The 25723-nt window shown below is 42.9% G+C and overlaps 1 protein-coding gene, 28 non-coding genes and 2 pseudogenes across 34 annotated transcripts; all 31 read left to right on the forward strand.

Annotated features, from left to right (window-relative positions):
- The first annotated feature begins 70 nt into the window (after window positions 1-70).
- On the forward strand, window positions 71-189 carry LOC113561579. The gene has a single exon (XR_003406294.1). It is a non-coding gene; the product is annotated as a 5S ribosomal RNA (ribosomal RNA).
- A 71-nt stretch (window positions 190-260) lies between these two features.
- On the forward strand, window positions 261-379 carry LOC113561549. The gene has a single exon (XR_003406264.1). It is a non-coding gene; the product is annotated as a 5S ribosomal RNA (ribosomal RNA).
- Window positions 380-450: 71 nt separating this feature from the next.
- On the forward strand, window positions 451-569 carry LOC113561580. Its single transcript, XR_003406295.1, has one exon. It is a non-coding gene; the product is annotated as a 5S ribosomal RNA (ribosomal RNA).
- A 71-nt stretch (window positions 570-640) lies between these two features.
- Window positions 641-759, forward strand: LOC113561508. Its single transcript, XR_003406229.1, has one exon. It is a non-coding gene; the product is annotated as a 5S ribosomal RNA (ribosomal RNA).
- A 71-nt stretch (window positions 760-830) lies between these two features.
- Window positions 831-949, forward strand: LOC113561509. Its single transcript, XR_003406230.1, has one exon. It is a non-coding gene; the product is annotated as a 5S ribosomal RNA (ribosomal RNA).
- A 71-nt stretch (window positions 950-1020) lies between these two features.
- Window positions 1021-1139, forward strand: LOC113561510. The gene has a single exon (XR_003406231.1). It is a non-coding gene; the product is annotated as a 5S ribosomal RNA (ribosomal RNA).
- A 71-nt stretch (window positions 1140-1210) lies between these two features.
- On the forward strand, window positions 1211-1330 carry LOC113561522. The gene has a single exon (XR_003406243.1). It is a non-coding gene; the product is annotated as a 5S ribosomal RNA (ribosomal RNA).
- A 71-nt stretch (window positions 1331-1401) lies between these two features.
- On the forward strand, window positions 1402-1520 carry LOC113561511. Its single transcript, XR_003406232.1, has one exon. It is a non-coding gene; the product is annotated as a 5S ribosomal RNA (ribosomal RNA).
- Window positions 1521-1591: 71 nt separating this feature from the next.
- LOC113561512 lies at window positions 1592-1710 on the forward strand. The gene has a single exon (XR_003406233.1). It is a non-coding gene; the product is annotated as a 5S ribosomal RNA (ribosomal RNA).
- A 71-nt stretch (window positions 1711-1781) lies between these two features.
- On the forward strand, window positions 1782-1900 carry LOC113561550. Its single transcript, XR_003406265.1, has one exon. It is a non-coding gene; the product is annotated as a 5S ribosomal RNA (ribosomal RNA).
- Window positions 1901-1970: 70 nt separating this feature from the next.
- On the forward strand, window positions 1971-2089 carry LOC113561514. Its single transcript, XR_003406235.1, has one exon. It is a non-coding gene; the product is annotated as a 5S ribosomal RNA (ribosomal RNA).
- Window positions 2090-2160: 71 nt separating this feature from the next.
- On the forward strand, window positions 2161-2277 carry LOC113561526 (annotated as a pseudogene).
- Window positions 2278-2348: 71 nt separating this feature from the next.
- Window positions 2349-2467, forward strand: LOC113561569. The gene has a single exon (XR_003406284.1). It is a non-coding gene; the product is annotated as a 5S ribosomal RNA (ribosomal RNA).
- A 71-nt stretch (window positions 2468-2538) lies between these two features.
- LOC113561551 lies at window positions 2539-2657 on the forward strand. Its single transcript, XR_003406266.1, has one exon. It is a non-coding gene; the product is annotated as a 5S ribosomal RNA (ribosomal RNA).
- Window positions 2658-2727: 70 nt separating this feature from the next.
- LOC113561513 lies at window positions 2728-2846 on the forward strand. The gene has a single exon (XR_003406234.1). It is a non-coding gene; the product is annotated as a 5S ribosomal RNA (ribosomal RNA).
- Window positions 2847-2917: 71 nt separating this feature from the next.
- On the forward strand, window positions 2918-3036 carry LOC113561552. Its single transcript, XR_003406267.1, has one exon. It is a non-coding gene; the product is annotated as a 5S ribosomal RNA (ribosomal RNA).
- A 71-nt stretch (window positions 3037-3107) lies between these two features.
- On the forward strand, window positions 3108-3226 carry LOC113561515. The gene has a single exon (XR_003406236.1). It is a non-coding gene; the product is annotated as a 5S ribosomal RNA (ribosomal RNA).
- A 71-nt stretch (window positions 3227-3297) lies between these two features.
- Window positions 3298-3416, forward strand: LOC113561554. Its single transcript, XR_003406269.1, has one exon. It is a non-coding gene; the product is annotated as a 5S ribosomal RNA (ribosomal RNA).
- A 71-nt stretch (window positions 3417-3487) lies between these two features.
- Window positions 3488-3606, forward strand: LOC113561567. The gene has a single exon (XR_003406282.1). It is a non-coding gene; the product is annotated as a 5S ribosomal RNA (ribosomal RNA).
- Window positions 3607-3677: 71 nt separating this feature from the next.
- LOC113561555 lies at window positions 3678-3796 on the forward strand. The gene has a single exon (XR_003406270.1). It is a non-coding gene; the product is annotated as a 5S ribosomal RNA (ribosomal RNA).
- A 71-nt stretch (window positions 3797-3867) lies between these two features.
- LOC113561568 lies at window positions 3868-3986 on the forward strand. Its single transcript, XR_003406283.1, has one exon. It is a non-coding gene; the product is annotated as a 5S ribosomal RNA (ribosomal RNA).
- A 71-nt stretch (window positions 3987-4057) lies between these two features.
- LOC113561524 lies at window positions 4058-4176 on the forward strand. The gene has a single exon (XR_003406244.1). It is a non-coding gene; the product is annotated as a 5S ribosomal RNA (ribosomal RNA).
- A 71-nt stretch (window positions 4177-4247) lies between these two features.
- LOC113561556 lies at window positions 4248-4366 on the forward strand. Its single transcript, XR_003406271.1, has one exon. It is a non-coding gene; the product is annotated as a 5S ribosomal RNA (ribosomal RNA).
- A 71-nt stretch (window positions 4367-4437) lies between these two features.
- LOC113561516 lies at window positions 4438-4556 on the forward strand. The gene has a single exon (XR_003406237.1). It is a non-coding gene; the product is annotated as a 5S ribosomal RNA (ribosomal RNA).
- A 71-nt stretch (window positions 4557-4627) lies between these two features.
- On the forward strand, window positions 4628-4746 carry LOC113561559. The gene has a single exon (XR_003406274.1). It is a non-coding gene; the product is annotated as a 5S ribosomal RNA (ribosomal RNA).
- Window positions 4747-4817: 71 nt separating this feature from the next.
- On the forward strand, window positions 4818-4935 carry LOC113561521. The gene has a single exon (XR_003406242.1). It is a non-coding gene; the product is annotated as a 5S ribosomal RNA (ribosomal RNA).
- Window positions 4936-5006: 71 nt separating this feature from the next.
- LOC113561517 lies at window positions 5007-5125 on the forward strand. Its single transcript, XR_003406238.1, has one exon. It is a non-coding gene; the product is annotated as a 5S ribosomal RNA (ribosomal RNA).
- A 71-nt stretch (window positions 5126-5196) lies between these two features.
- On the forward strand, window positions 5197-5315 carry LOC113561557. The gene has a single exon (XR_003406272.1). It is a non-coding gene; the product is annotated as a 5S ribosomal RNA (ribosomal RNA).
- Window positions 5316-5386: 71 nt separating this feature from the next.
- On the forward strand, window positions 5387-5505 carry LOC113561533. Its single transcript, XR_003406249.1, has one exon. It is a non-coding gene; the product is annotated as a 5S ribosomal RNA (ribosomal RNA).
- A 71-nt stretch (window positions 5506-5576) lies between these two features.
- Window positions 5577-5695, forward strand: LOC113561527 (annotated as a pseudogene).
- An 8913-nt stretch (window positions 5696-14608) lies between these two features.
- LOC105282467 lies at window positions 14609-24903 on the forward strand. Of its 6 annotated transcripts, none has more exons than XM_011344427.3 (5): window positions 14609-14792; window positions 23855-24013; window positions 24117-24260; window positions 24367-24440; window positions 24555-24903. In XM_011344427.3, the coding sequence occupies exons 2-5, from the start codon at window positions 23855-23857 to the stop codon at window positions 24724-24726; spliced, it is 549 nt and encodes a 182-aa protein (XP_011342729.1). In that variant the 5' UTR covers window positions 14609-14792; the 3' UTR covers window positions 24727-24903. The 6 variants fall into 6 exon arrangements, with proteins under 6 accessions (XP_011342729.1, XP_019888253.1, XP_019888251.1 ...); XM_020032694.2 differs by lacking the exon at window positions 14609-14792 and adding an exon at window positions 16568-16924; XM_020032692.1 differs by lacking the exon at window positions 14609-14792 and adding an exon at window positions 22851-23403.
- Window positions 24904-25723: the final 820 nt, after the last annotated feature.

The raw sequence follows: 25723 nt of genomic DNA on the forward strand, positions 1-25723 counted from the left end.
ACTTTCTTTTCTTTTTCCTATCATGTAACAGTCATCCATACTTCTGTGGAATGGACAAGAAGCATCGTCAGCCAACATCCATACCACGTTGAAAGTACCAGTTCTCGTCCGATCACTGAAGTCAAGCAACGTTGGGCACGGTCAGTACTTGGATGGGAGACCGCTTGGGAACACCGTGTGACGTTGGCACACTTTCTTTTCTTTTTCCTATCATGTAACAGTCATCCATACTTCTGTGGAATGGACAAGAAGCATCGTCAGCCAACATCCATACCACGTTGAAAGTACCAGTTCTCGTCCGATCACTGAAGTCAAGCAACGTTGGGCATGGTTAGTACTTGGATGGGAGACCGCTTGGGAACACCGTGTGACGTTGGCACACTTTCTTTTCTTTTTCCTATCATGTAACAGTCATCCATACTTCTGTGGAATGGACAAGAAGCATCGTCAGCCAACATCCATACCACGTTGAAAGTACCAGTTCTCGTCCGATCACTGAAGTCAAGCAACGTTGGGCACGGTCAGTACTTGGATGGGAGACCGCTTGGGAACACCGTGTGACGTTGGCACACTTTCTTTTCTTTTTCCTATCATGTAACAGTCATCCATACTTCTGTGGAATGGACAAGAAGCATCGTCAGCCAACATCCATACCACGTTGAAAGTACCAGTTCTCGTCCGATCACTGAAGTCAAGCAACGTTGGGCACGGTCAGTACTTGGATGGGAGACCGCTTGGGAACACCGTGTGACGTTGGCACACTTTCTTTTCTTTTTCCTATCATGTAACAGTCATCCATACTTCTGTGGAATGGACAAGAAGCATCGTCAGCCAACATCCATACCACGTTGAAAGTACCAGTTCTCGTCCGATCACTGAAGTCAAGCAACGTTGGGCACGGTCAGTACTTGGATGGGAGACCGCTTGGGAACACCGTGTGACGTTGGCACACTTTCTTTTCTTTTTCCTATCATGTAACAGTCATCCATACTTCTGTGGAATGGACAAGAAGCATCGTCAGCCAACATCCATACCACGTTGAAAGTACCAGTTCTCGTCCGATCACTGAAGTCAAGCAACGTTGGGCACGGTCAGTACTTGGATGGGAGACCGCTTGGGAACACCGTGTGACGTTGGCACACTTTCTTTTCTTTTTCCTATCATGTAACAGTCATCCATACTTCTGTGGAATGGACAAGAAGCATCGTCAGCCAACATCCATACCACGTTGAAAGTACCAGTTTCTCGTCCGATCACTGAAGTCAAGCAACGTTGGGCATGGTCAGTACTTGGATGGGAGACCGCTTGGGAACACCGTGTGACGTTGGCACACTTTCTTTTCTTTTTCCTATCATGTAACAGTCATCCATACTTCTGTGGAATGGACAAGAAGCATCGTCAGCCAACATCCATACCACGTTGAAAGTACCAGTTCTCGTCCGATCACTGAAGTCAAGCAACGTTGGGCACGGTCAGTACTTGGATGGGAGACCGCTTGGGAACACCGTGTGACGTTGGCACACTTTCTTTTCTTTTTCCTATCATGTAACAGTCATCCATACTTCTGTGGAATGGACAAGAAGCATCGTCAGCCAACATCCATACCACGTTGAAAGTACCAGTTCTCGTCCGATCACTGAAGTCAAGCAACGTTGGGCACGGTCAGTACTTGGATGGGAGACCGCTTGGGAACACCGTGTGACGTTGGCACACTTTCTTTTCTTTTTCCTATCATGTAACAGTCATCCATACTTCTGTGGAATGGACAAGAAGCATCGTCAGCCAACATCCATACCACGTTGAAAGTACCAGTTCTCGTCCGATCACTGAAGTCAAGCAACGTTGGGCATGGTTAGTACTTGGATGGGAGACCGCTTGGGAACACCGTGTGACGTTGGCACACTTTCTTTTCTTTTCCTATCATGTAACAGTCATCCATACTTCTGTGGAATGGACAAGAAGCATCGTCAGCCAACATCCATACCACGTTGAAAGTACCAGTTCTCGTCCGATCACTGAAGTCAAGCAACGTTGGGCACGGTCAGTACTTGGATGGGAGACCGCTTGGGAACACCGTGTGACGTTGGCACACTTTCTTTTCTTTTTCCTATCATGTAACAGTCATCCATACTTCTGTGGAATGGACAAGAAGCATCGTCAGCCAACATCCATACCACGTTGAAAGTACCAGTTCTCGTCCGATCACTGAAGTCAAGCAACGTTGGGCATGGTAGTACTTGGATGGGGACCGCTTGGGAACACCGTGTGACGTTGGCACACTTTCTTTTCTTTTTCCTATCATGTAACAGTCATCCATACTTCTGTGGAATGGACAAGAAGCATCGTCAGCCAACATCCATACCACGTTGAAAGTACCAGTTCTCGTCCGATCACTGAAGTCAAGCAACGTTGGGCATGGTCAGTACTTGGATGGGAGACCGCTTGGGAACACCGTGTGACGTTGGCACACTTTCTTTTCTTTTTCCTATCATGTAACAGTCATCCATACTTCTGTGGAATGGACAAGAAGCATCGTCAGCCAACATCCATACCACGTTGAAAGTACCAGTTCTCGTCCGATCACTGAAGTCAAGCAACGTTGGGCATGGTTAGTACTTGGATGGGAGACCGCTTGGGAACACCGTGTGACGTTGGCACACTTTCTTTTCTTTTCCTATCATGTAACAGTCATCCATACTTCTGTGGAATGGACAAGAAGCATCGTCAGCCAACATCCATACCACGTTGAAAGTACCAGTTCTCGTCCGATCACTGAAGTCAAGCAACGTTGGGCATGGTTAGTACTTGGATGGGTGACCGCTTGGGAACACCGTGTGACGTTGGCACACTTTCTTTTCTTTTTCCTATCATGTAACAGTCGTCCATACTTCTGTGGAATGGACAAGAAGCATCGTCAGCCAACATCCATACCACGTTGAAAGTACCAGTTCTCGTCCGATCACTGAAGTCAAGCAACGTTGGGCATGGTTAGTACTTGGATGGGAGACCGCTTGGGAACACCGTGTGACGTTGGCACACTTTCTTTTCTTTTTCCTATCATGTAACAGTCATCCATACTTCTGTGGAATGGACAAGAAGCATCGTCAGCCAACATCCATACCACGTTGAAAGTACCAGTTCTCGTCCGATCACTGAAGTCAAGCAACGTTGGGCACGGTCAGTACTTGGATGGGAGACCGCTTGGGAACACCGTGTGACGTTGGCACACTTTCTTTTCTTTTTCCTATCATGTAACAGTCATCCATACTTCTGTGGAATGGACAAGAAGCATCGTCAGCCAACATCCATACCACGTTGAAAGTACCAGTTCTCGTCCGATCACTGAAGTCAAGCAACGTTGGGCATGGTTAGTACTTGGATGGGAGACCGCTTGGGAACACCGTGTGACGTTGGCACACTTTCTTTTCTTTTTCCTATCATGTAACAGTCATCCATACTTCTGTGGAATGGACAAGAAGCATCGTCAGCCAACATCCATACCACGTTGAAAGTACCAGTTCTCGTCCGATCACTGAAGTCAAGCAACGTTGGGCACGGTCAGTACTTGGATGGGTGACCGCTTGGGAACACCGTGTGACGTTGGCACACTTTCTTTTCTTTTTCCTATCATGTAACAGTCATCCATACTTCTGTGGAATGGACAAGAAGCATCGTCAGCCAACATCCATACCACGTTGAAAGTACCAGTTCTCGTCCGATCACTGAAGTCAAGCAACGTTGGGCATGGTTAGTACTTGGATGGGAGACCGCTTGGGAACACCGTGTGACGTTGGCACACTTTCTTTTCTTTTTCCTATCATGTAACAGTCATCCATACTTCTGTGGAATGGACAAGAAGCATCATCAGCCAACATCCATACCACGTTGAAAGTACCAGTTCTCGTCCGATCACTGAAGTCAAGCAACGTTGGGCACGGTCAGTACTTGGATGGGTGACCGCTTGGGAACACCGTGTGACGTTGGCACACTTTCTTTTCTTTTTCCTATCATGTAACAGTCATCCATACTTCTGTGGAATGGACAAGAAGCATCATCAGCCAACATCCATACCACGTTGAAAGTACCAGTTCTCGTCCGATCACTGAAGTCAAGCAACGTTGGGCATGGTTAGTACTTGGATGGGTGACCGCTTGGGAACACCGTGTGACGTTGGCACACTTTCTTTTCTTTTTCCTATCATGTAACAGTCATCCATACTTCTGTGGAATGGACAAGAAGCATCGTCAGCCAACATCCATACCACGTTGAAAGTACCAGTTCTCGTCCGATCACTGAAGTCAAGCAACGTTGGGCATGGTTAGTACTTGGATGGGAGACCGCTTGGGAACACCGTGTGACGTTGGCACACTTTCTTTTCTTTTTCCTATCATGTAACAGTCATCCATACTTCTGTGGAATGGACAAGAAGCATCATCAGCCAACATCCATACCACGTTGAAAGTACCAGTTCTCGTCCGATCACTGAAGTCAAGCAACGTTGGGCACGGTCAGTACTTGGATGGGAGACCGCTTGGGAACACCGTGTGACGTTGGCACACTTTCTTTTCTTTTTCCTATCATGTAACAGTCATCCATACTTCTGTGGAATGGACAAGAAGCATCGTCAGCCAACATCCATACCACGTTGAAAGTACCAGTTCTCGTCCGATCACTGAAGTCAAGCAACGTTGGGCATGGTTAGTACTTAGATGGGAGACCGCTTGGGAACACCGTGTGACGTTGGCACACTTTCTTTTCTTTTTCCTATCATGTAACAGTCATCCATACTTCTGTGGAATGGACAAGAAGCATCATCAGCCAACATCCATACCACGTTGAAAGTACCAGTTCTCGTCCGATCACTGAAGTCAAGCAACGTTGGGCATGGTAGTACTTGGATGGGAGACCGCTTGGGAACACCGTGTGACGTTGGCACACTTTCTTTTCTTTTTCCTATCATGTAACAGTCATCCATACTTCTGTGGAATGGACAAGAAGCATCATCAGCCAACATCCATACCACGTTGAAAGTACCAGTTCTCGTCCGATCACTGAAGTCAAGCAACGTTGGGCACGGTCAGTACTTGGATGGGAGACCGCTTGGGAACACCGTGTGACGTTGGCACACTTTCTTTTCTTTTTCCTATCATGTAACAGTCATCCATACTTCTGTGGAATGGACAAGAAGCATCGTCAGCCAACATCCATACCACGTTGAAAGTACCAGTTCTCGTCCGATCACTGAAGTCAAGCAACGTTGGGCATGGTTAGTACTTGGATGGGAGACCGCTTGGGAACACCGTGTGACGTTGGCACACTTTCTTTTCTTTTTCCTATCATGTAACAGTCATCCATACTTCTGTGGAATGGACAAGAAGCATCATCAGCCAACATCCATACCACGTTGAAAGTACCAGTTCTCGTCCGATCACTGAAGTCAAGCAACGTTGGGCATGGTTAGTACTTGGATGGGTGACCGCTTGGGAACACCGTGTGACGTTGGCACACTTTCTTTTCTTTTTCCTATCATGTAACAGTCGTCCATACTTCTGTGGAATGGACAAGAAGCATCATCAGCCAACATCCATACCACATTGAAAGTACCAGTTCTCGTCCGATCACTGAAGTCAAGCAACGTTGGGCACGGTCAGTACTTGGATGGGTAACCGCTTGGGAACACCATGTGACGTTAGTACGCGTCTTTTTTTTCTTTACATCTTTTATAAAAGTCCGTAGTTTATGAAGTCTCCGACAAGGAGCAATGCTGGTGACTTTGACTTGTCGACAATCAAATCGCAGTATACTGTCATAGACATGCAAAGTTCGGCGATTTCTTTTTGTTTTTGTGCTGCCAGGATAACGATTTTGTATACATACAAGGTTTATCAAAAGTATGGAAACCTTTAAATTTTACGAAAACTATACATTTTTGATAAAACTGTTTTAGACAAAAGTTTATCTCCGTCGTGCAATTCTTGAACGTACTGCAATTTGTATGGATGTAATTAATTTTTTCTTAAAATTCTGTGTACGGACATGGGAGGAATATCATGAGCTTGAGCTGCTCTATTAGCAGACATAAGGGGATTTTCAAAAAACTCTGCAGAACATCAAGTTGTTTATCCTCATTACTTACAGATGATGGCCTGTCTGACTTAAGTGACTTTTTATACTTTTTACACTACCAATTTCTTTAAAACACTGTGTTGTTTTCAAAACAGTGGATTTATTAATTTGACGAGTTGGAAACGTGTCATTAAATAATCGAACGACTTCAGTGAACGATCATTCCTTATTACCATATCCGTGCATCATGAGGATAGTGATTCTTTCACGCTTCGACAATTCGTAAGCTATTTATAGTCAAACGATTAATTTTTAATTTAGTAATTTGCAAATTAAAAAGACAGAAATTTTCGGCAGAAGCAGAAGGTGCTCTACTCTGGATGCTATCATCCTACCTGCGTAATTATGCGCGAGAAAATAATACTGTACATCTTGGCGTTTCATACCCCATCGGAATATCGACATAGTAGGAGAGAGCCAGGGAAAGAGTAGGAGAGGGCAATTGGATCATTAGAGGCTTCCATTGGACCCTCAGGAAGAAATTCAATCCTGATTATTACTTTTAGATAATGATGATGCTGGTGATACAATAAATTTCAAGCTTCATAACTCGAAAAGTACTTAATAAATATATACTTCATTATAGCGTTTTGAAAAGCTCTCGAGATAAACTACAAGAATATGTAATAAAAATTGGGGGTTTTTATTTAAGGAATTGAAAGTGACTTACATGTGATTTTGACAACACTCTTAAAGGTCACTGATAATGCTATGTAATGCGTTACTTGAAACCCTACAACTTTTGTCTGAAACAGTTTTTTCTAAAATGCATAGTTTTCGTAAAATTTAAGAGTGTCCATACTTTTGGTAAACTCTGTATGTGTTTCTATTGTGTCTACACCGAGTTCGTGATGGAGTTGTGAATTGCGGATACACCATCGAGCTTTGACTGCTATTTGGAGGACTTTATTTTGAAATCTTTGTAGTTTTCGAATATTTGATGGCGCTGTATCACACTATACTGAGCATAGATTGGAGGTCTTAATATTGATTTATATAAAAGAAACGTGCTCTCGATGCGCATAGAAGAATTTCGGTTTATTAAAGGGAAAAGGTGTACGAGACATTGGGAGACATGATACGATATAATTTACTTGTTTGCAATAAACTAATTCATAAATCGTTTATTGCAAACTTATTTAGAAAATGCTAATCTTTAACAATCGTAATGAATTTACCATTGTATCTTATATGTGTGTTTAATTTATTCGGATTCAATTAGAGGCATGAAATGTGAGAAATGCATTCCGTTTTATAACGTCTTGTTATTTAATTTGTCTTTAATTTTTGCGTTTTTAAAATTTCTGTTTGATTTATTACAGCGTATTCGCTTTAATAAGCCAGATATGTTTTGCAAATGATTAAAGTAGCAAAAAACTCGGAATATAAAATTCCGTAAAAGAGCATTCCATTATTGCATTAAAAACATCATGCATTTGCATGGATATAAAATGACCCGGTTTAAAAGGGTTCACGCGTATTCATCAAATTGCATAAAGAATTTTTGAAATCCAAAAAAGAATAAAAAATGTATGCTGCTGGATGTAAACATTCTGAAATTGCAAAATTCATAGTTTTAATCTTTTTTCGCTTGTCTGATAGAATATCTGTAACTTTACAGTAATTCTGCACCAAAAATTGTTAATTGCAATATTATAACGTCATTTATACAATGTTAGTCGAATTATACAGAACTGTTTTAGACTACCAAGCTTTCGAGAACATCATATTATATAATATATTTAAAGTCATTAAGTTATTTCAAAGATATTGCATTAATTCCGAAATATATTTTACCAAAAGGTTTAAAGGGTTTTAAGAATATCGCATTATCACGTGCACTCGTAGTATCAGCATTCCAACATTTTACGTATACGACTACATAATTAATTTTAAACCAATTTCAGACGGCGGACGAGAAAGGATTCTCTCAGCATGGCGTTTTCAGACGGACGCCGTGCTGAGACGCGCGTACGTGGCAGACAAGAAGGAATTCGAGTAATTCAGGTCTCCCAGAAAGCGCTCACTTATAAGCCCCGTGCTTAAAGCAAAACGAAACGACGGTGATCGGTTACAATTAACCGACGCGAGGGGGAAGGAAGCGGCAGGAAGACGACATCTGGCGCGGGCAAAAAGTCAACGAGGACAAATGCACGCTTAAAAACCGGCGACGTCGCTTCTTTCCGTCGCGTTCGCTAAAATAACTGCCGAGATCGCGGTGACGATGCTTTATTTTTCGGTCGGGAGCGACACGGAGAGCGAGACCCGGCCGCTCGACGCCGGCGGACACAGAAAGACTTGTCTTAACTCCAATCACGTCCCGGAGAAAAACTCCGTCTTGCCCCCGGGGTGCTATTTCCTATTTTACGATATCTACAGGGTGCTATAAACAAGCTCCTCCCGCGGAGCGACGCGAGGTATGAAAAGGAACCGAATGCGCAGAAAGGCCGCAGGAAGACCCTCACGGACGAAAAGTTTGCTTAAAGTGTACGGCCTGGCGTGTACTCCTCCGGTCGCGACCCGGGGATTCAGAATCATCCCCGGAAGTACCGCCGCGCCCGCGGACCGCGAGCTTTGCATACGGCAAACCCTGTGTGCAAAAAGTTCGCGAATACACCGCCCAACGCGAATGATCCGCAAACGTTGTGTCGCCTCCATGTATCGCGCGCACCGAGTTACATGCTTTTGTGCTACCTGCAAAACGCGCCGACTAAAGCGCAAGTTTCATCGCGCAAAAGATGAGTTGGATATTTTGAATACGTCTAGTACCATTATACCAGATGGTCCCTTTTAATAGCTATATGATACATGGTAACATTGATGAAAGCAAATTCCGATTCTCCTATCGCCTCTCTCGCGTGTCGCCTTTAATTTCGGAAAACGAGTCGCGTATTCTTTCACTATCACTGTCATGATCTGAAAATTCTTCCATTTAATCTAACACTGCATATTGCAACATTGCTCTACAAAGTCTTTATATTACAATACATTTATATTGAACTAAACATTTAACGTTTTTACTAGAAAGGTTATCGCAATTATTTAAAATATATGGTCATTGCAATTATCATTGATCTTCATAAATTGACTTGCACACATGTAGCGAGGTCGAGATCAATTTGTGCCGCCCAGTTCCGGCAGAGATAGACACAGATACAACGCGCGATATTAAAACAATGAGTTTGTTTCAGGATGACAGAGTTTCGACGCCAAACTACAGCCGCCTTTCGAGTTTCCATCGATTCATCGCCCACCCTCGTCGTCCAAGGGCAGCGTCCTATCGACGATCATCACCGAGGTTTGCACCGTGAAGTTCGCCCTTTTGTAAAAGCGATGTGCATTTCGAGCGAGAGCGGATCGCGCTTCTTAGCGCGAGCGATAAAGTTCACCGATATTAACATCTTCGTCTCGGCGTTGCAATTTTCGCCAGGCTGATATACTGCGGCGTTTCGTTGTGCGGCGGTGGCCGTATTACGGCTAATATTTCTCCTCCTTACAGAACGAAAATTGAGTACTTTATAAGGAGGCGGGACATTAATAACTCGTACAGCCGGCCGCTATTTTCAGGACAGCTTAAAAGCTCCTGCCGCATCGATGATATATCGTATGCTCCCGGAAGTAGTGACACGGGTTCTGCCTGTGCGCGCGGGAAGCGAATCTGCGACGACGAAAATATCTGCGAGAGCGACGAGAGAACGAAATCATCAGCGCGATATCCATGCTTCGTTGATGGTACGTTAGCTATGGTCGTTTCACCCGTTAGGCACACCCGGTAGGTACAATTTGTAGAACCTGCAGCGTCACAAAGGATCCACGGAAATATTTGAGACCTGTGGAGAAAGAATTTACGTCCTACGAGCGTCTAAAGGAGCCATAAAACTTTTTGGGGCCTAAAGAGAAGAATTCACCTATACCTCGAAAGCAACTGTAAAAAAGATTAATAAATTTCTACTTGCCTATTGGTAATATTGGGTATCAATCGTAATATTGACATCAATTAATCAATATTAATGTAAAATAATAATGAAATTAATGAAATTTTTAGATTAGATTGCATATTTAATTATATATTTCAAATAGCAAAAGTGTGAAACGTTTGCACTAAATGTGAATGTTTGATCTCGATATTCAGCTATAACCGATCACGTGGTATCATTAATCAACGTCGCCTTTTTATGAGTTATCGCATTCTGTACCAGAAAGATTGAAACGTTTATTTCCAAACCGAGAAATATTGACTTTCCATAAAGAATATACAGCTGAATGCATTATATAGACGTATGTCTTTATATCTTTATTTATAGATATTACTTATTTATTGCTTATAAAAATAATTAATAATTGACAGTTAATGTTTAAATCCACTTTAGGCACGATCTATAATTTCTGATGGAATTTTATGTTCGATTTTGTCAAGGCTTTCGTGATAAATTTTTATATTACGTATGCTTGCACCCCAAAAACTCTCTAATTACTTACAAAATTAGTGCACGTAATTCGCTATTCCGGAAAAAAAACAACGTTAATTGATCACACGGGCGAAGGTACGTGACATGTAAGCCTAATTATCGACTTTTTTCCCGTAACGCCGTATCTTCGCACCCCATTCTCCGATGCGTCGCGACGTCCCCAACTCATTCGCACGAGCGTAATCCTAAGCTTCAAGAGCATGATCGATCGTTCCCCGCCTCAATTATGATCTCCTCGCGATTATTGGAGGATCCGCATTCGCATAATTCATGACGCGACGAGAGCAACTTTAGCACACGGTACGTGATCGAGTTCGACAATTTTATTCGTGTCGGACGGCAGCCAGAAGAAGCGGCGCAATTAAACTGCACGAGTTATTATGATAATGATATGGTCTGATGGTACCTTCAACACAGCGCGAGTTGCGCGTAATTAAAGCGCCGAATGTTAAAAAGCAATTCGGTCGACGGCGCCGGCGGCGCATTCGCGTGCGTATAAACTTTCACAGCGACGTATCAAACGCAATTACCGATCGGTCCGTATTGCAAGAGCTATATGCTACCCTGTTCGAATTACTCGGACTACAAACCCCTTAATTACGATTGCTTGTGCGGGTACATAAATCAACGTATGATATTCGATACGGCGAATATCTCCCGCGCGAGTTGTAGTGGCACATTCTCTTGTCGTTAAAACGTCAATCGCTGTACGTACACCCGAGTCCGCAATTTTTATGTATTTTTAGAAAATCAGGAATGTAATCAGATTTTTACTCGAGCTTCGATATGAAGTAGTTGAAAAATAAACGCGTGCACGTGTCATATTGAAAATTTAAGCGAGACAAGCATGTTTTCAACAAATTCAATTTTAAATATTTATCTATTTGACATACGTTTCGTAAAATTGAAGAGTTATATTAGCATTAATTAAGTATAAATAAAGTCCTAACTTTTTTTCAAATTAATTGAACGAGAAAGGACCTTCTATGCGTGCTGTAACTGCGATTTTTCATGCTGCAATTATTAATTCACATATTATTTCACATTCGAAATTTGAGTCTTTTGTTTTTTAATACGTTTTATAATATTTATAATATTGTGTTAAATATTAACTTAATAATTACAATAACTTAAAATAATTAATTTTATTATATTTTCAATGAGAAATATGAAAGGGAAAAATACAATGGAAAACTGAGAATTTATTTGACGTGCAATCAATTTCTCGCATGGGTCTATGTTGAATTCTTTTATGCGATATTTATGTTCATTAGTCGATAATTATAGCTACGTATATAACAGAATCTAGTTCTTTTTTTCAAAAATCATGTGCGTTTCGAAATGATACATCTCGATACAAGGGTTCATCATGTCATCGATCATTAATCCTGTTCAATCCGCGCGCAATGCGAAATACACACCCTGCTTAAATTACCAACTAACGATTCATTAACGCTCGCGCAAACGAGTCTCGCAAACAAGTAAACCCGTTTAAATTGACAGGTTTCTCATTAATCTTTCAGCTGTTATTTTCAAACTAGTAAAAAATGTTTGCTAGGATAAAAATATTACAGCAGGTAACTGAGAGATTTCGAAGGTAATGATTGGAGAAGCAATCATTTATCTCTTTTTGTAAACAAAATAAATAAAAATAAAGTTAGGTTGTTTTCTCATGATTTATGATTTATTTATAGAGATACGAATATACAAAATCGCAAGTTTTTAAAGGGAACATTTGATTTAAAAGAAGCATATCTACCGTCGACGTCTTGTGTCTCTCAGTTTATCTTTACGTCATTCGTCATTCTCATCTTAGCATTATCAAGATATCTTGCTTTATCTAAACAGCAGCGACGTGATGCTTTCCATCAAGCACATGAAAAATCGTATCTTATAAGATTACTAAAGGATTAAAAAAACATTCTTTGAGAGACTGACATTTTGCAACATGCAAATATCATTACGTTGCGATGGAACGAATAAATCCGTTGCCTTTTACGTTTTCAATTCCGTAACGGAACATTATAGTAGCTAGTTTTCATATCAATAATGAGCTTTCCTCCCCTCTCTGGCGCTGCGCTCAGATAATAAAATCGCCCGACAAAACACAAAGCACGATGGCTCTCGCGCGCGCGGACTTTAATCCCGACCTTAATCACGATTACCCGCGAGTTAGCGGCCGGTGTTCAATACTAACGACATACTAGCCCATCCGGCTAGCTCGGCAAGACGAAGGCGTTCACCGACCCGTGATTAGAGAAGAAGAATCAGAGAGAGACGTCAAAGAAGATCGTTCGAGGGTGGACGGGAGCGAGAGGGAGACGGTAGGGAGATGGGAAAAAGGCCGGGTAGAGGAGATAGAGCCCTTTCAAACTCTTAATTCGCCTGCGGCCAGCCCCTTGCTCAGCGCGACCCCTCTCGAACCCCTGCGCGCATCAGCACCGAAGGGGGTTGCACGAGGCGTACGGACTCCCCAGCTTCCACGTCCATCGTAACCATGGAAACAGACGCACAGTCGACGTGTCACCGTCGTCGTCTTCGTCGTCGTCGTCGTCGTCGTCGTCGACACCACACACCCGTTAGCTGCTCCATGGGGTTGTTGCACGCGCGCGCAAAGGCACGTCCGCAAATGACATTTGCGCGTGGTTGGGAACTCGAGTTACAGCGGGAACTTGAGTGCGGGGTGCACCGGGGAACAAAAGGAAGGAGAAACGGGAGAGTGGAATCAATGAAGACACACGTATCTCTTTGGGATAGTTATTTGACGTATGGTGGTGCGCGCGTACGCCCTTTCGGTAAACGCGCGAGAATTTTCGCGGAACGGAAGCTGATAAATGCTTTATATCCGTCTTGTATATAGCAGGGAGGAACGTCGACTTTATATCATTCTCCTAAGTCACCTCTTTTCTCCGAGGACCGCCGGAAAATTGACTAGTGCGCGAGGTATCGACGAACGTGTCATTGACGAGACGGATGCGATTGACGCGCTTGGATTCCGATTAATAATGTTTTTACAGTGCCTCAGGCAATTCTTAATCTATTGTACTATTTTGTACTAGAAACGAAGTAGAATTACATTCTTCTTTAATACTGAATAAACAGAAATGTCGTAAGTGAGATAATAAAAGGTCAGGAAAGTCAACAGACTGAAGAAATAAGCTAAACTAAAGAAACAGGAAGCACAAGGAACCAATCGCTTGTTCATTTTAGAATCTGGTGAGATATTTGCGTTCATTTCAGATCTAATCTAATCAGAAATTGAATTCCGATGGTCGATAATTACTTTAATATGAATAATTATCGATGTCGTTACAATATTTGATTTTATCGAAGAATTTATTGAAATTGCATTAAATTGGATGGAATGAAAGCTCTACTCTTTAACGAGATTACGCGAGATCATAGAACGCCGTGCCGAATGGAATTTAACATACATACATACGTACGAGACAAACGTACAGAGTGGCGCGGCTGTCCTGGTAATTATTCTTCTAGAGCCCGAAATCGAAACAGATCCGTAAATTACGGCCTGTTTACGGCCCAGGAAAAGGCATTACCTCGAGAGCAATAAATGTCGGCCACCAAGAGAATATCACCTGGAGTGTATACACATGCCCCAACGATTAACGTCAAGATTCAGGCTACTCCGCCACGGCTTTTCCTCCGCTGACTTATGAACCGAGTGGCTCCTCGTCGGAGACGTTCGATCGGCCGGCGTATCGATTTACGTTAAATCTTTTCCGCGTAAAATACAGTGTGTCCTTTTTATAAATTGTCGCCGCTATCGCGCGAGTTAATTTAGCAAAAACTCGAGCTTCGATCGAATCACCACGAAACAGCGCAGAGAAAATCCTATTGAACTGTATATCTAATATATCATGAATGAAATCTATAGAAATGTATTTTGAGAATAATGTCGTTCCGTGTGCCATTTTATAAAAATTAAAACAACTCGCCGCGCGTGAATAGGTCGATTTTATTTTCCGCAATATATTTGCGAATCAATTTAACGTTAACCTTTGGGAATCACTGTTACATGATTCATTGCATTATTTGCACGTTTCAGGTTCCACAGAATGGTAACACGTATCCCGACCACCCTCTCTGGTTGTCGCTGCCTCTATCGCTTTGCACTACCAACGTCACCTGCGACGTTGTAAATTACAGATCATCCAGAATGTATCCAGTAGACAACAGGTAACGTGAACTGTAACAGCTCTGCGGCGTCGACGCGTTGTGGTGTTCTTTAAAAATTAATACCAGTACAGAAATAGTATTGTCACGGGCACACGTAGACATCCGAACAGGTCGGAATACCATTGCCAGAACGTCGATATAGATAGACGAATACAAAAGTTTTACCAGAGTTTTACAAGTCGATTTAGTCCGACACCTAGCATTCATGACGTGTAAATAATTTCGTTTCGCGTAAATTTCAGATGCAGATAATAATAGCAATTAACATCAGCTTTCAGACACTACAGCAAAAAATAAAAGCGGATTTTATATAATATATAACGTATAATTTAAAAAAGAAATTGGCAAATACATGGTTGTTCCGCGAGAATATTTCGAGTAAGAAGCTGAAAGTCGAGTTTCGTTAGCTCTCAGCGACTCCTACGCGACTCTCACGCTCACGAGACACACGTGCACGTGCAATATGGTATTCCCAGGAACAATGTTGTTACCGGTAATACTCCGGAATTGCTTCGCAACCGGGGAGGCAGCTTCGAACGGTGAACGGGAAGGAGATCAGAAGCAGATTTGTTTGGGAGGTAAGCCACCAGGACTTTCAGGAACAGAAAATCGCCGGCGCAGCCGTATGTCGTCGTCACGCAGCCAAAAACAATGGCGTACCTTATTGCGTGTTCCATCGCGGCGGGAAAGCGGAAGGAACGGGAAGAATGTTTTCCCTGGGAAAGAGTAACGCGGCAGCGCTCGACGTAAAATGATTAGGCGATTTAAATGCATCTATCTCGCGCGTCGACGCGGGAACTAGACTTTGAAATACTCATGCACCCCTCCCGACATCCCTCGGACCGCCTATAAAGGGAGATTACGCCCGCGCTGCTGTTCGAGCGAGAAATTTTTCACCGGGCAACATCTGCCAGCATCCTGGACACCCTCCGACTCGGTGCGCCGCTCCAGCCCGCCTTGGACGAGCGCGCTCGCGAGATGAAGGAATGAACTAGGGCGCTGCATCTCTCTAGTCCCGTTCTAGTTCGGTTCGTGCGTTCTGCATGTGTGCAACCTATTTCTCAATATAAGTACAACACGTGCAAGAGTAATCCTCGCTTTTGACCCCACTCGTCTTGCGATTCCACGCGTGATACGCGCGTGGCGGGGCACGGTTTAAGGGTTGAATCGCTCGTGATCGATGACGCGCCAACTTCTCCTATCTTTTGCACCTTCGGTCCCAGCGAGTTACACGCTCGAGGGAAACATAGTCCCGCTCGTCGCCCTCGGATGCAGATGCGACCGGGGGGGGATTAAGGAGGTTTAAACCCGGTGGGGAATCCGAAGGGAGCGGACGCGCCGGGAAAAGGGCCGAACAAATGGCCGATATCACGTCGACGGGATCTCTTCGGGGTTGGTCCGCGCGGGTCGGACGGACGGTAACCGAAAGAGAGCGGGAGCGAAAGGAATTCCGAGGAATTCCTAGAAAGGTTCTCGTTCTTGCGCCCCTGATCCCTCGGCGATCTCGTCCTCCTCCCTGCGCTCCCTGAGAAAGAGGAGACTCTCGAACACCTTCCGAACGACGCAAGGACGCGCGCCAACGACGGGAATTTACGGATAACGGAGGACCGGGAGCGCGGCAGAGGGGGAGGGAGAGGGTGAAGTAAGGGAAGGAGGAAAGGGAACGGAGGGACCGGTCGGAGTCTGCGGTTATTAAATCAGGGCTTGACGGTGTGGCGTTTCATAAATTCGTTAGATAGGAACTTTACAGCGATAATCCCCTGTCCCAAACAGGCTCTCGGTTTACACGGTTACTATCTTTCTCTTTCTCTCTCCTTCTCTCTCTCTCTCTCTCTCTCTCTCTTTCTCTCCCCTTCTCTGTGTTGTTTGACTCTTCGCTCGACCTCCTTCCTGCCTACCATGTTCTTCTTGCTCACTCTTGTAAGATCTGCCTCCGAGCTGTTTAGAATCCGACCGACGTCGTTACGGTGTTATTAACACGAGATTGTCTGGTGGATACGCGGAATTGGGAAAACAAGATTGCACTGTGATCAGAAGAAAGAGAAACGAGGCTAATTGGAAGAAGTATTTCATTACCTGAAAACGAACCGTATATAAAATAATCGACGTTAATTGTAATAGCACGGAGGAATGTAAGTATTCCAAGGAAATTTCACAGCAATTAAGGTATAACAGAACAGTCGGAAACGAAATAGTCGAAAATCGATTCCGCTATATTAGGAAATACGAACTTATCTGCAGACTGCGATCGCCAACGGTACAGACACAGATCAACAGTAAATTGCTCGCTTGATATAGCCGGCACATTATACGGCACGTACACTTTCGATTCTCCCTATCGAGTTAATATCGCTTGTTATTATTCCGATGAGCGTGATAACTGTGCGTCTGATACTCTTCGCTGTTCGAGCAAGTTACACGTGTCATAATACGCTCCGAAATGCCTGGGTGTAATCTGGAGCACGTAGCACGTGCGGCGCAGTCGATTTGGCTGCGAAGGGAAGTATCCCCATTTCCATACCCCAACCAGGAAAACCATGTTAATAAAAATAGAAAAAGCACACCTGTAATGTGAAATTTATCGACCGGACGGAATCGTTCTCAGTCAATGCATTAGCATAACTCAAGAGTTCTTTTGCGAGCGCTGCGCTTATCACACCTACTATTTCCGCCTTTTTAATCTGGAGCCACGTAAGTAACCATGTCGCGAGTTACGACGAGTGTTCACGTGCGATTGTGCAGGTCGTTACTTAACTTGCCTTGAAATATTGCACGAGATTCGGCACGTGATTGTTCGTCCATTTAAGAGGGACTGGTAGAAGAAAGACCGGTCGTGGTCGACTCCCTCATAATTAAACCGAACAAAATCAAGCTGCAGTTCTCTGGATTCAGCAGGGGTGCCTCGTTGGAAGGGCATTTGTTGTTTTCAGCATCCAATACACGTGGGCTGCAAACTTGTTTATGGTACATCTTCCTTTGTAAGTAAAGAAATGCAATTTCTAGAAAGCAAACGCTGGTAAAGACTCTTACGTCTTTTATTTTTCCACTAAAGAAGCACAATTAATTTTTTTAAATTCAATGATGCTTCTTATTAAAGTAGATTAAATGAAATGATATTGATGATTTTATTAAAGTAGATTCTGTTATATTTAACTTTTTGGCACTATTTATTTTTAAATAGAGGATATGATTTTGTGAAACTTTCAGCTGCACACTGTAATAATACAAGTGCAGCTAACGTGCTTTGTAAGCTTCCACAAGATTGTTAAATATTATTCACATTATATATTATTCTCAAAGAAAATGAAATAATCCATGAGGAAATATCTGGAGGGTATATGATGGATGAAACAACGACTCCGAGCCCAACTTTGCAATCATCCGATTGCGTGATTTGTGCAATGGCGGAATGTTATGTTGTTTTGCAATAACAAAGGATGCTTTCAATCGACGAGATTGCCTTTGCCGGAATTTTCCGTGAGCTCATTATAATATAACACCGTATCATAAATCTCCGCTGTGACAGTCTGGTCTTCGTCTAATAGCTTAGGATGAATTATTTCCTCCGCTGTCCGAAACCTGGGGACTTTATGTGTTAGTTCATGGGATAACAGCCATGACCATGGCGCATTATCGCAAACGACCCATCCCTGATCGTTATGTCTGATGATTCGAGCCAATGGTTCGCTCTTGTTTCATTGAATTCAATGAAATTATGAAAAGAGTTCGTGTCTTGCAACACGAATCCCTGCTGCGATAGTTAGATCTTCTTTTAACAGCTGAGAATAAATTGTTCCGTTTGCTGTTCAACACAGTAGAAGGGATCTGCGTTGAATAGATGTTGGACTAGAGGCTTTGCGGAACGTTAGCAGCTATTGCGAATGCCTTTGTCGTGTATATTACTTCGAAAGAAGTCCACTTCTCATTGTAATGGCTCAATCTTTCAATGACTCTTCGTGCGTGTATATGAATCTGTGTGACACTGAAATGCAAAGCCTTTTTATTAGAATTATTAGTATGTTTTTAAACATCGTGCTACATTTAATGAATTTTCCACACAAAAGAGGAATATATTTTTATCTGCCTATATTGACATGGGATTACGATAATAATTTTACGATCCCGAATGCATTATTATCGCGAAAAAGTCCAGGACAATAGAGATTTCGCTGCGCAGCACATTGTGGGCGGTCTATGCAGGAGAAGGAAGAAAGGATCGAAGCGGCTATTGACACGTGTTTACCTCGTACCTCCCCATAATCCGGCAGTGGATAATGCGAGAAATGAGGCTCCCAACCAGCGCTTCTGCGCTCTTAGCACACCGAGCGCGGTCTTCCTTTCGGAAATCAATGCAACCGCAATAGCCGGCCGATGCACCCGGCATGCTTCATCGCATTTAGGCCGCGACATTCAAAAAGCTATTACACGGAATGGAAGTAGGTTTCAAAGGGCAAAGAACGGCGGTAGGCGGACAAAGCTGTCGGCCAGATGAACAGGAAGGGAGTGTAACATCCCGTGACGTGCTCTCTCACACGCGTCGACACCGTCCAATCCCTCCAGGGACTTCGCTCGGGTTATAACGTTCCCGGGTATAAGTTAGATGACCCATGACCTCACCCACAGCTTCAAACTTCGAACGAAACGCATGAAAGTTAAGCGCCACATTATACTGGGAATTTCCGGCGACGTACGCGACTGCGTATCGCCGCGCAATTCTCATTCTATTCGATTTCGACGACGTGTACGTTTAATAAATCTAACGGAAAACATCCCTGTGACAGAAAACGTGACGATAACGACGCTCGGATGAAAGGGAAAAATTATTATTCATTTGGGATTCGTTTGTTTAATTTTCACACGCAACGCAAAGTTGCTTATTTTCACGTGTTCACCCGCTTAATGCCTTTCAATGGAAGAACGCTCGTTTCTTTTTTTTTATTGACGCTTTTACTGGCGCTAAATGCGTGCAATTAGTCAACGTGTTTGCGCTGGCGAAGAATTCGCGAAGCAACAATAATGGCGGTAAAAACCTGCCGGCGAATTTATACCGCGATTTACAGGTCCGAAAATTAAAAACGTCAAGCCGGACATTCCGTATCTCGTACGAGGACCACTGTGCGGGCGTATAAAACAATGTAACCGTGTGATAAACGGTTTTAACCCATTGTAGAAGCATCAACGTTCAACAGTATTAGGCGATTGCAAAACTGGCGGAAGGGAAGCGCGTGCTGCGAACAATCGTAGCTTATGATGATTGATTCAGTGCTGCGCGCGCGAATCAGAAGGGTCGGAAGCCGGGTGTAAAAGAGCCCTCCACACCATCGTTCTCTCTCTCTCTCTCTCTGTCTTTCGCTTCCTCCCTCTCCTCGCTCCGTTGGTCCCCCATAAATCAAAGAACGATTACACGTGTAAATATACTGGTCCTCGCCCCAGGCATCAGCTGTGCTCTACGGAAATGCCCCTTACGTTCTGTTTACGTAAGAATCGTTGCGCGTGAAAAATCGCAAACTATCCGCACGATCCGCACGCGGATCCTGAGAGCGGAGAAAATCAGCTTGTCGCACTCCTGTCGCGGCGATCAGCCGCGCGAATAACCAAAGGTAAACGGCTGCTCAGCTAAGCTCCTTTTTCCCTCGCAATTTGCGTGCTAGCGCGGGCATTCGTGAATTATATAAAGGGCCGAACGTGTCATAACACGTGTTCCAACTGCGCGCAAATTGAATACATTTTAGATAAACAAACGATGCGGATAATGATAATTATTATGCCATTAATCACATCATGAAGCATCCGATATCCCACAACACGTTGCGGCTGTCAATGTATTGCATTATAAATGCGCGACACAATTATACAAATCAAATTTTGCTGTAACTATATGGGCATCACAGCGCGCCGGATTAGATGGCTTCATCATTATGCCTGCATGTGTGTGTGTGTGTGTGTGTGTATCAATGTATCCATCACTATCATCGAAACCTCGTTACGTGAACGATCGTTCCAGGGATCGCTCCTCGAGATCCTCCGCATCGCGTACTTGATGGAACTTTGGAGGAACTCCGTTCAATTTCCGACATGAGCCCGCGGTTTTGTTCGTGGACCGCGTATAAAACTTCCGAAGCGACAAACATCGTCAGCTGTGCGTCCTGGACTGATATCTGCATGTATGGGGGTCGCGTACGTGGGGACCGCGCGGGGGATGAGGAGGGTTTAATTTATGCGTTCATTTGTGCATGACCGTTGAGTCGTGGCCGCCGAGGCGACAGCACTCGCGCGTCCATATTTATATGGAAATTCCGACGCGTTTGCTTTTGAGAACGGGATAATGCGGCTCGCAGGCCTCGAACGAACTCCAAATACCCCGACGTGATTTACCGGGAGGGTGAAAGAGGGGATGATGTCGCCAAGTCCATCCATTGCCGCCGCCGCCGCTGCCGTACGTGTGATTACTGGCACGAGCACGTTATGTAAATGCGGTTCGCGCGTCGCAATTCGCGATCGATAAACGGACGATATCGGCTTCTGCGGCGATAATATCTCAGCTTCCGCAAAGTTTACACAAAGCCATGCTCCTTATTCAACATTTAATTCAGCTCTATTTATCAACGACGAACATAACGATTGCTTGACTTGGCAAATACCGGCGCAATGAAATTAAAATAAAAGTCTCTCGAAAAAGATAATAATGCGGCGCAAGAACACCGCAGCAGCAGTGCAGAATACACACGCGCAAATAGACTGAATGGAAACGCGTGAGGACGATTTCGTACAAGCGCAAATATATACGCGAATCATCGCCTCGCGGGTACATCACGCTGAACAAACCAGTACGAATACACGTACGCGTTAATATTTGCGAAACCCGTGGCTCTCGTTAAGATCTGCTCAAATTGCCGTTGCGTTTTGAAGCTTCTGTTCTCGCGCGCGGTCGCTTCTCGTAGAACGGAGCTCCATCTCGTCGGGTTCCTCACCCCGTCTTCGCCGGCGGAAAACGGGACCCGAGAGGGTCCGGCGCGGAATCGGGGATGTAATGCGGGGGGGTTGTAATAACGGAGGAGCGAGGAGGCCGTAGCGGCGGTCTCGATTCTTCGATGTCGACAATGGAATTTCCTGGATGACTGACGGTTCGGTCGCCGGCCGATTCGCGGGGTGATCATCCGTGAATTACCTCGCTCCTTTACATCCCTCAATAACAACGAGGTTCGCAGATGCCAGCGTTCGAGCGACGCAGGCTGTGGCGTATGCACGCGTACGCCAGATAAAAGTAATATATTTCGGAATATCCGGTCTTTGATACGCGCAACGACCCGTCCGCCATGCTTTCCGCGACTTTCCGCCCCGTTTCCACCCTCGCGCACTCTTTTCACGCAATATTCGTTCGGATGCGCCTTGTAAGCTCAGTGCTGGGTGGATCTGATTGCGAACATTTATGTGACCTGCCTCTCTTATCCCCGTCCTCTTTGATTTCCCTCGTACCTTGCGCGCTACGTTATCTTGAAAATGTTGACGAGATTTCTTCCTTCAGTCCGAATCTACGGAAACTGTGACGAAAGCTTCTTGAGACGTTTCTCGGACGTCTTTATCTGTTAAAACTCGAGGAATCTCGTTCGAAAGTATTTGTCAATTCTCAACTTAAAACAAAGTTGTTACGTTTCATAACAATCTGTCTTAAATAAATTTATACAAGTATCTTTTATTTCAGTACAATTTTATAATGCAGTTAAGAACATTTGTTAACTAAAATTGAACAAATGAGAACACATGACGTGATAATTATAATAATAAAACATGTAATAGTAATAAACAAAATAATATTTTCAATACAGCAGTAATGCAAAGTCTCGAACTATTTTTTTTTTACGTTACATCACGTTGTTATTTTGTCAACAGCCTTTGCCTTTGTGTAAACCACACGGATTAATTATTTCATGTACAAAATTTTATATTATATACATATATACAACGGTACATCAATCTTTTTGATTAAGTAAAGTTACAAAGCCGTGCCTCTCATTCCTTTCAACGCATAAATCATGCTTAAAGATTTGATGTATCAATAAGAGAAGTGTAGCGTTTCGGGATCAAAGGTTCAACAGTCGCATAGATATCATTACAAAGCGAAAGTCGATCACAGGGACCGAACATACAAGTTCTATTACGTAATCACGTAATTGCGCAGCCGCGTTAGCGCTTCGGCGTGTAGCAAGTCTACCGAGGGAAACACGGCGGATCTATTCGCTTTAGTAGCTTATGCATGTAACGCGCGGCAATCGAAGGGTTAAACGTAATTTACCTTCGACAGAAACCTGGAGGAACTTTTACGGTGCAGTTTCGACCCATGTGATGTCGCGGATAACGCACGGACGCTCTCACTAGTTCTCGAAATAAATATTGAAAATCTGGAGCGATAAAAAAAGGGCAAGCAGATTATCCGAAATACTTCTGGTCTTCTGGATGGACTTTCTGCGAGAACGTCGTTGGAAAGCGACGCGTTGTCTGGCATCTTTCGAGCTTCGTGTGCACGTGAACTGTTGCTGAAAATACCTGCTACGTTATTAACGTAGGAAGCGCTTAATTGAGCTCACCCATCGCGGAAAATTCAAGTTGCGCCGTTAGTAATAGGATATTAATTATTATCGCGGAACTTCTTAGTCTCACGAGATAGCATCGCGCAGTGTGGTTTATAATTGAGTTTACTTAGTGCTCTCTCGTGCGCGATCTTATACTTCTTTCGCACTTGGCTACGCCCGTAACTGGCTCGGATAAACTGAAATGCCGCTCGTCTTGCATATTGATAATGTTCACAGCGCTTGGTACTCGCGCGAATATATCGCTATTATACAATATAAATCAGATCGAGACAATATCTTATTGACGACAATATAAAACATTTTTTTCCACCGTCCTCTCTTCTATTCTCAATTCCCTGTTCTCTGTTCTCTGTTCGATATTCGGTGAACCATAAATACAGAATGACACTTGCACTTGACGCGCTCGCCAAAAGGAACTTACCCCTTAGTGATCTGATTGTATCTTACTGTGTTCTGATTATATGTTTGCAGATGAATCTACGTTATGATAAAGATTATTATACCAGGATGCAGACGAATACACATTATTATAAGGAGTATTATACCAGGATAATTCTTTCGTGGGAGGGCCCAGATGTTGTCCAAGTGTGCAAGAGGCGTGCGGTCTCGCGCAACGACTCACTCAACTCAGTCAGTATCACTTATTTTTACTGCATGTCAACGCGAGACTTATTTACATAAAATAAGTATATAGTACGCCGTTACGCAAAGTTACGTTTCTCGTTGTGAACAGGAAACTGGAGAGGAACGGGGGACGCTACTCAATGTTTATGCAAGCGATCCGCAGATGTTGTGCAAGCCCGATGATGTGGTCTTGACAAAACGGCTTCTATGTAAAAAAAACAATCAGTTCAGAAAAGAGCCGATCACAGAAGAGGTATTCATGTAGTTCATAACTTGTAATTATTGCGATCGTAACTAATCGCAAGTGTAATTTAAGTTAAATGCAATCTCTTTTAATGAACTTGTGTTATGATTGGTAGGTTGTCGAAGTATTATATTCTCCTGACATAACAGATTCGGTTACAGGGATGGAAATTATAAGGGATGAGTACGGGTATATGGATAATTAATTAATTTTACAAAAAGATCGATTTATCCGCAAGAATTACTCATACACTCTAAAACTGTACATTAATTAATTTCTCTTAATCTATTTTACGTCTTCCAGCAAAATTATAGATCCCGTGAATATGTATAGGGAGTTGTTTGAGAAGTCAGATTATCCGAAATTAACACCAGGAAACAGGCTGGAAGATATAGATTTCACTAATAAAAAGATGTTTGTGGAATATGAAGATTCTGATGACAACTCAACTGAAGAGAACACTGGAGAGGAGTAGAAAAGATACAATAAATATTTGAAAGGCTACTATTCGAAAATTTATGAATACGTTGTATAATATTTAATATAACTTATTACATACTGCAAAGATAATGTGCACTATAAACTTTTTTTCCAATTTTTTGATACTCAGGAGTCTGATACAAATACAGAACCTGACACGGTCATTTACAACATTAATGTGTTATAATTAATGTATTATAGGTAATAGCTCTAAAAATATTGGAGGAAATAAGCTTTGTTCGCTTCTACGTACTATGATAAAATTAGTTTTAAACTTGTTTCTTTTGTGCAAGAAGATATTTCACATTTCTGAATGCCGTATCTGTTATTCACAAATATATATGTCATTCGAAAGTTTCAAATAATAACTCTATTTCTCCTTTGCATAATATATTAAACATTGTATTATAGAAAACATATAGGTACATAAAATTGAATTTAAAATAAATTGTACTCTTTTTTTGATTATAATAAAAATGCAAAAATATTTAAGAATGACACAAGAGAAAACTTTTTTATTAAGTAAGTCCTTTTAAATTTCTTTTTATGTCACTTTGTATAAGAATTGCGCGAAAAAAATAAGTGAAGGAGCTCTTTTGGCTTTGAGATCAAATATCGCTTTTTGAAAGGTACAAATAATGCATATTGTTATTCCTGTCGTAAATCACTACTGCACACCTATATACATATATTGTATATATCTACAAAACTTCATCCAAATCGAAGAGTTTGCATTTGCGGTATTCTTTTGTAAGAGCTAACCATTATAACTTCAACGGGTCCTTAAAGGATATTCTTTTAAGAAAGGGCTATTATGATATCCGAGATGCGAATGCGACATAGAATTTGAAGATACTAATCACGTAATATTTGAGTGCAGAAGATACATGAATGATGTAAGGATTTTCCTAAAAAAATATTAAACAAAGAAAAAGTGAGTGACCCCTACTGTATGGAACTGACTGAAAAGGAGGAGTAGAAATCATTCAAAA

The sequence above is a fragment of the Ooceraea biroi genome, chromosome 2, assembly GCF_003672135.1.
Source record: "Ooceraea biroi isolate clonal line C1 chromosome 2, Obir_v5.4, whole genome shotgun sequence".
In the NCBI taxonomy this organism is placed as follows: domain Eukaryota; kingdom Metazoa; phylum Arthropoda; class Insecta; order Hymenoptera; family Formicidae; genus Ooceraea; species Ooceraea biroi.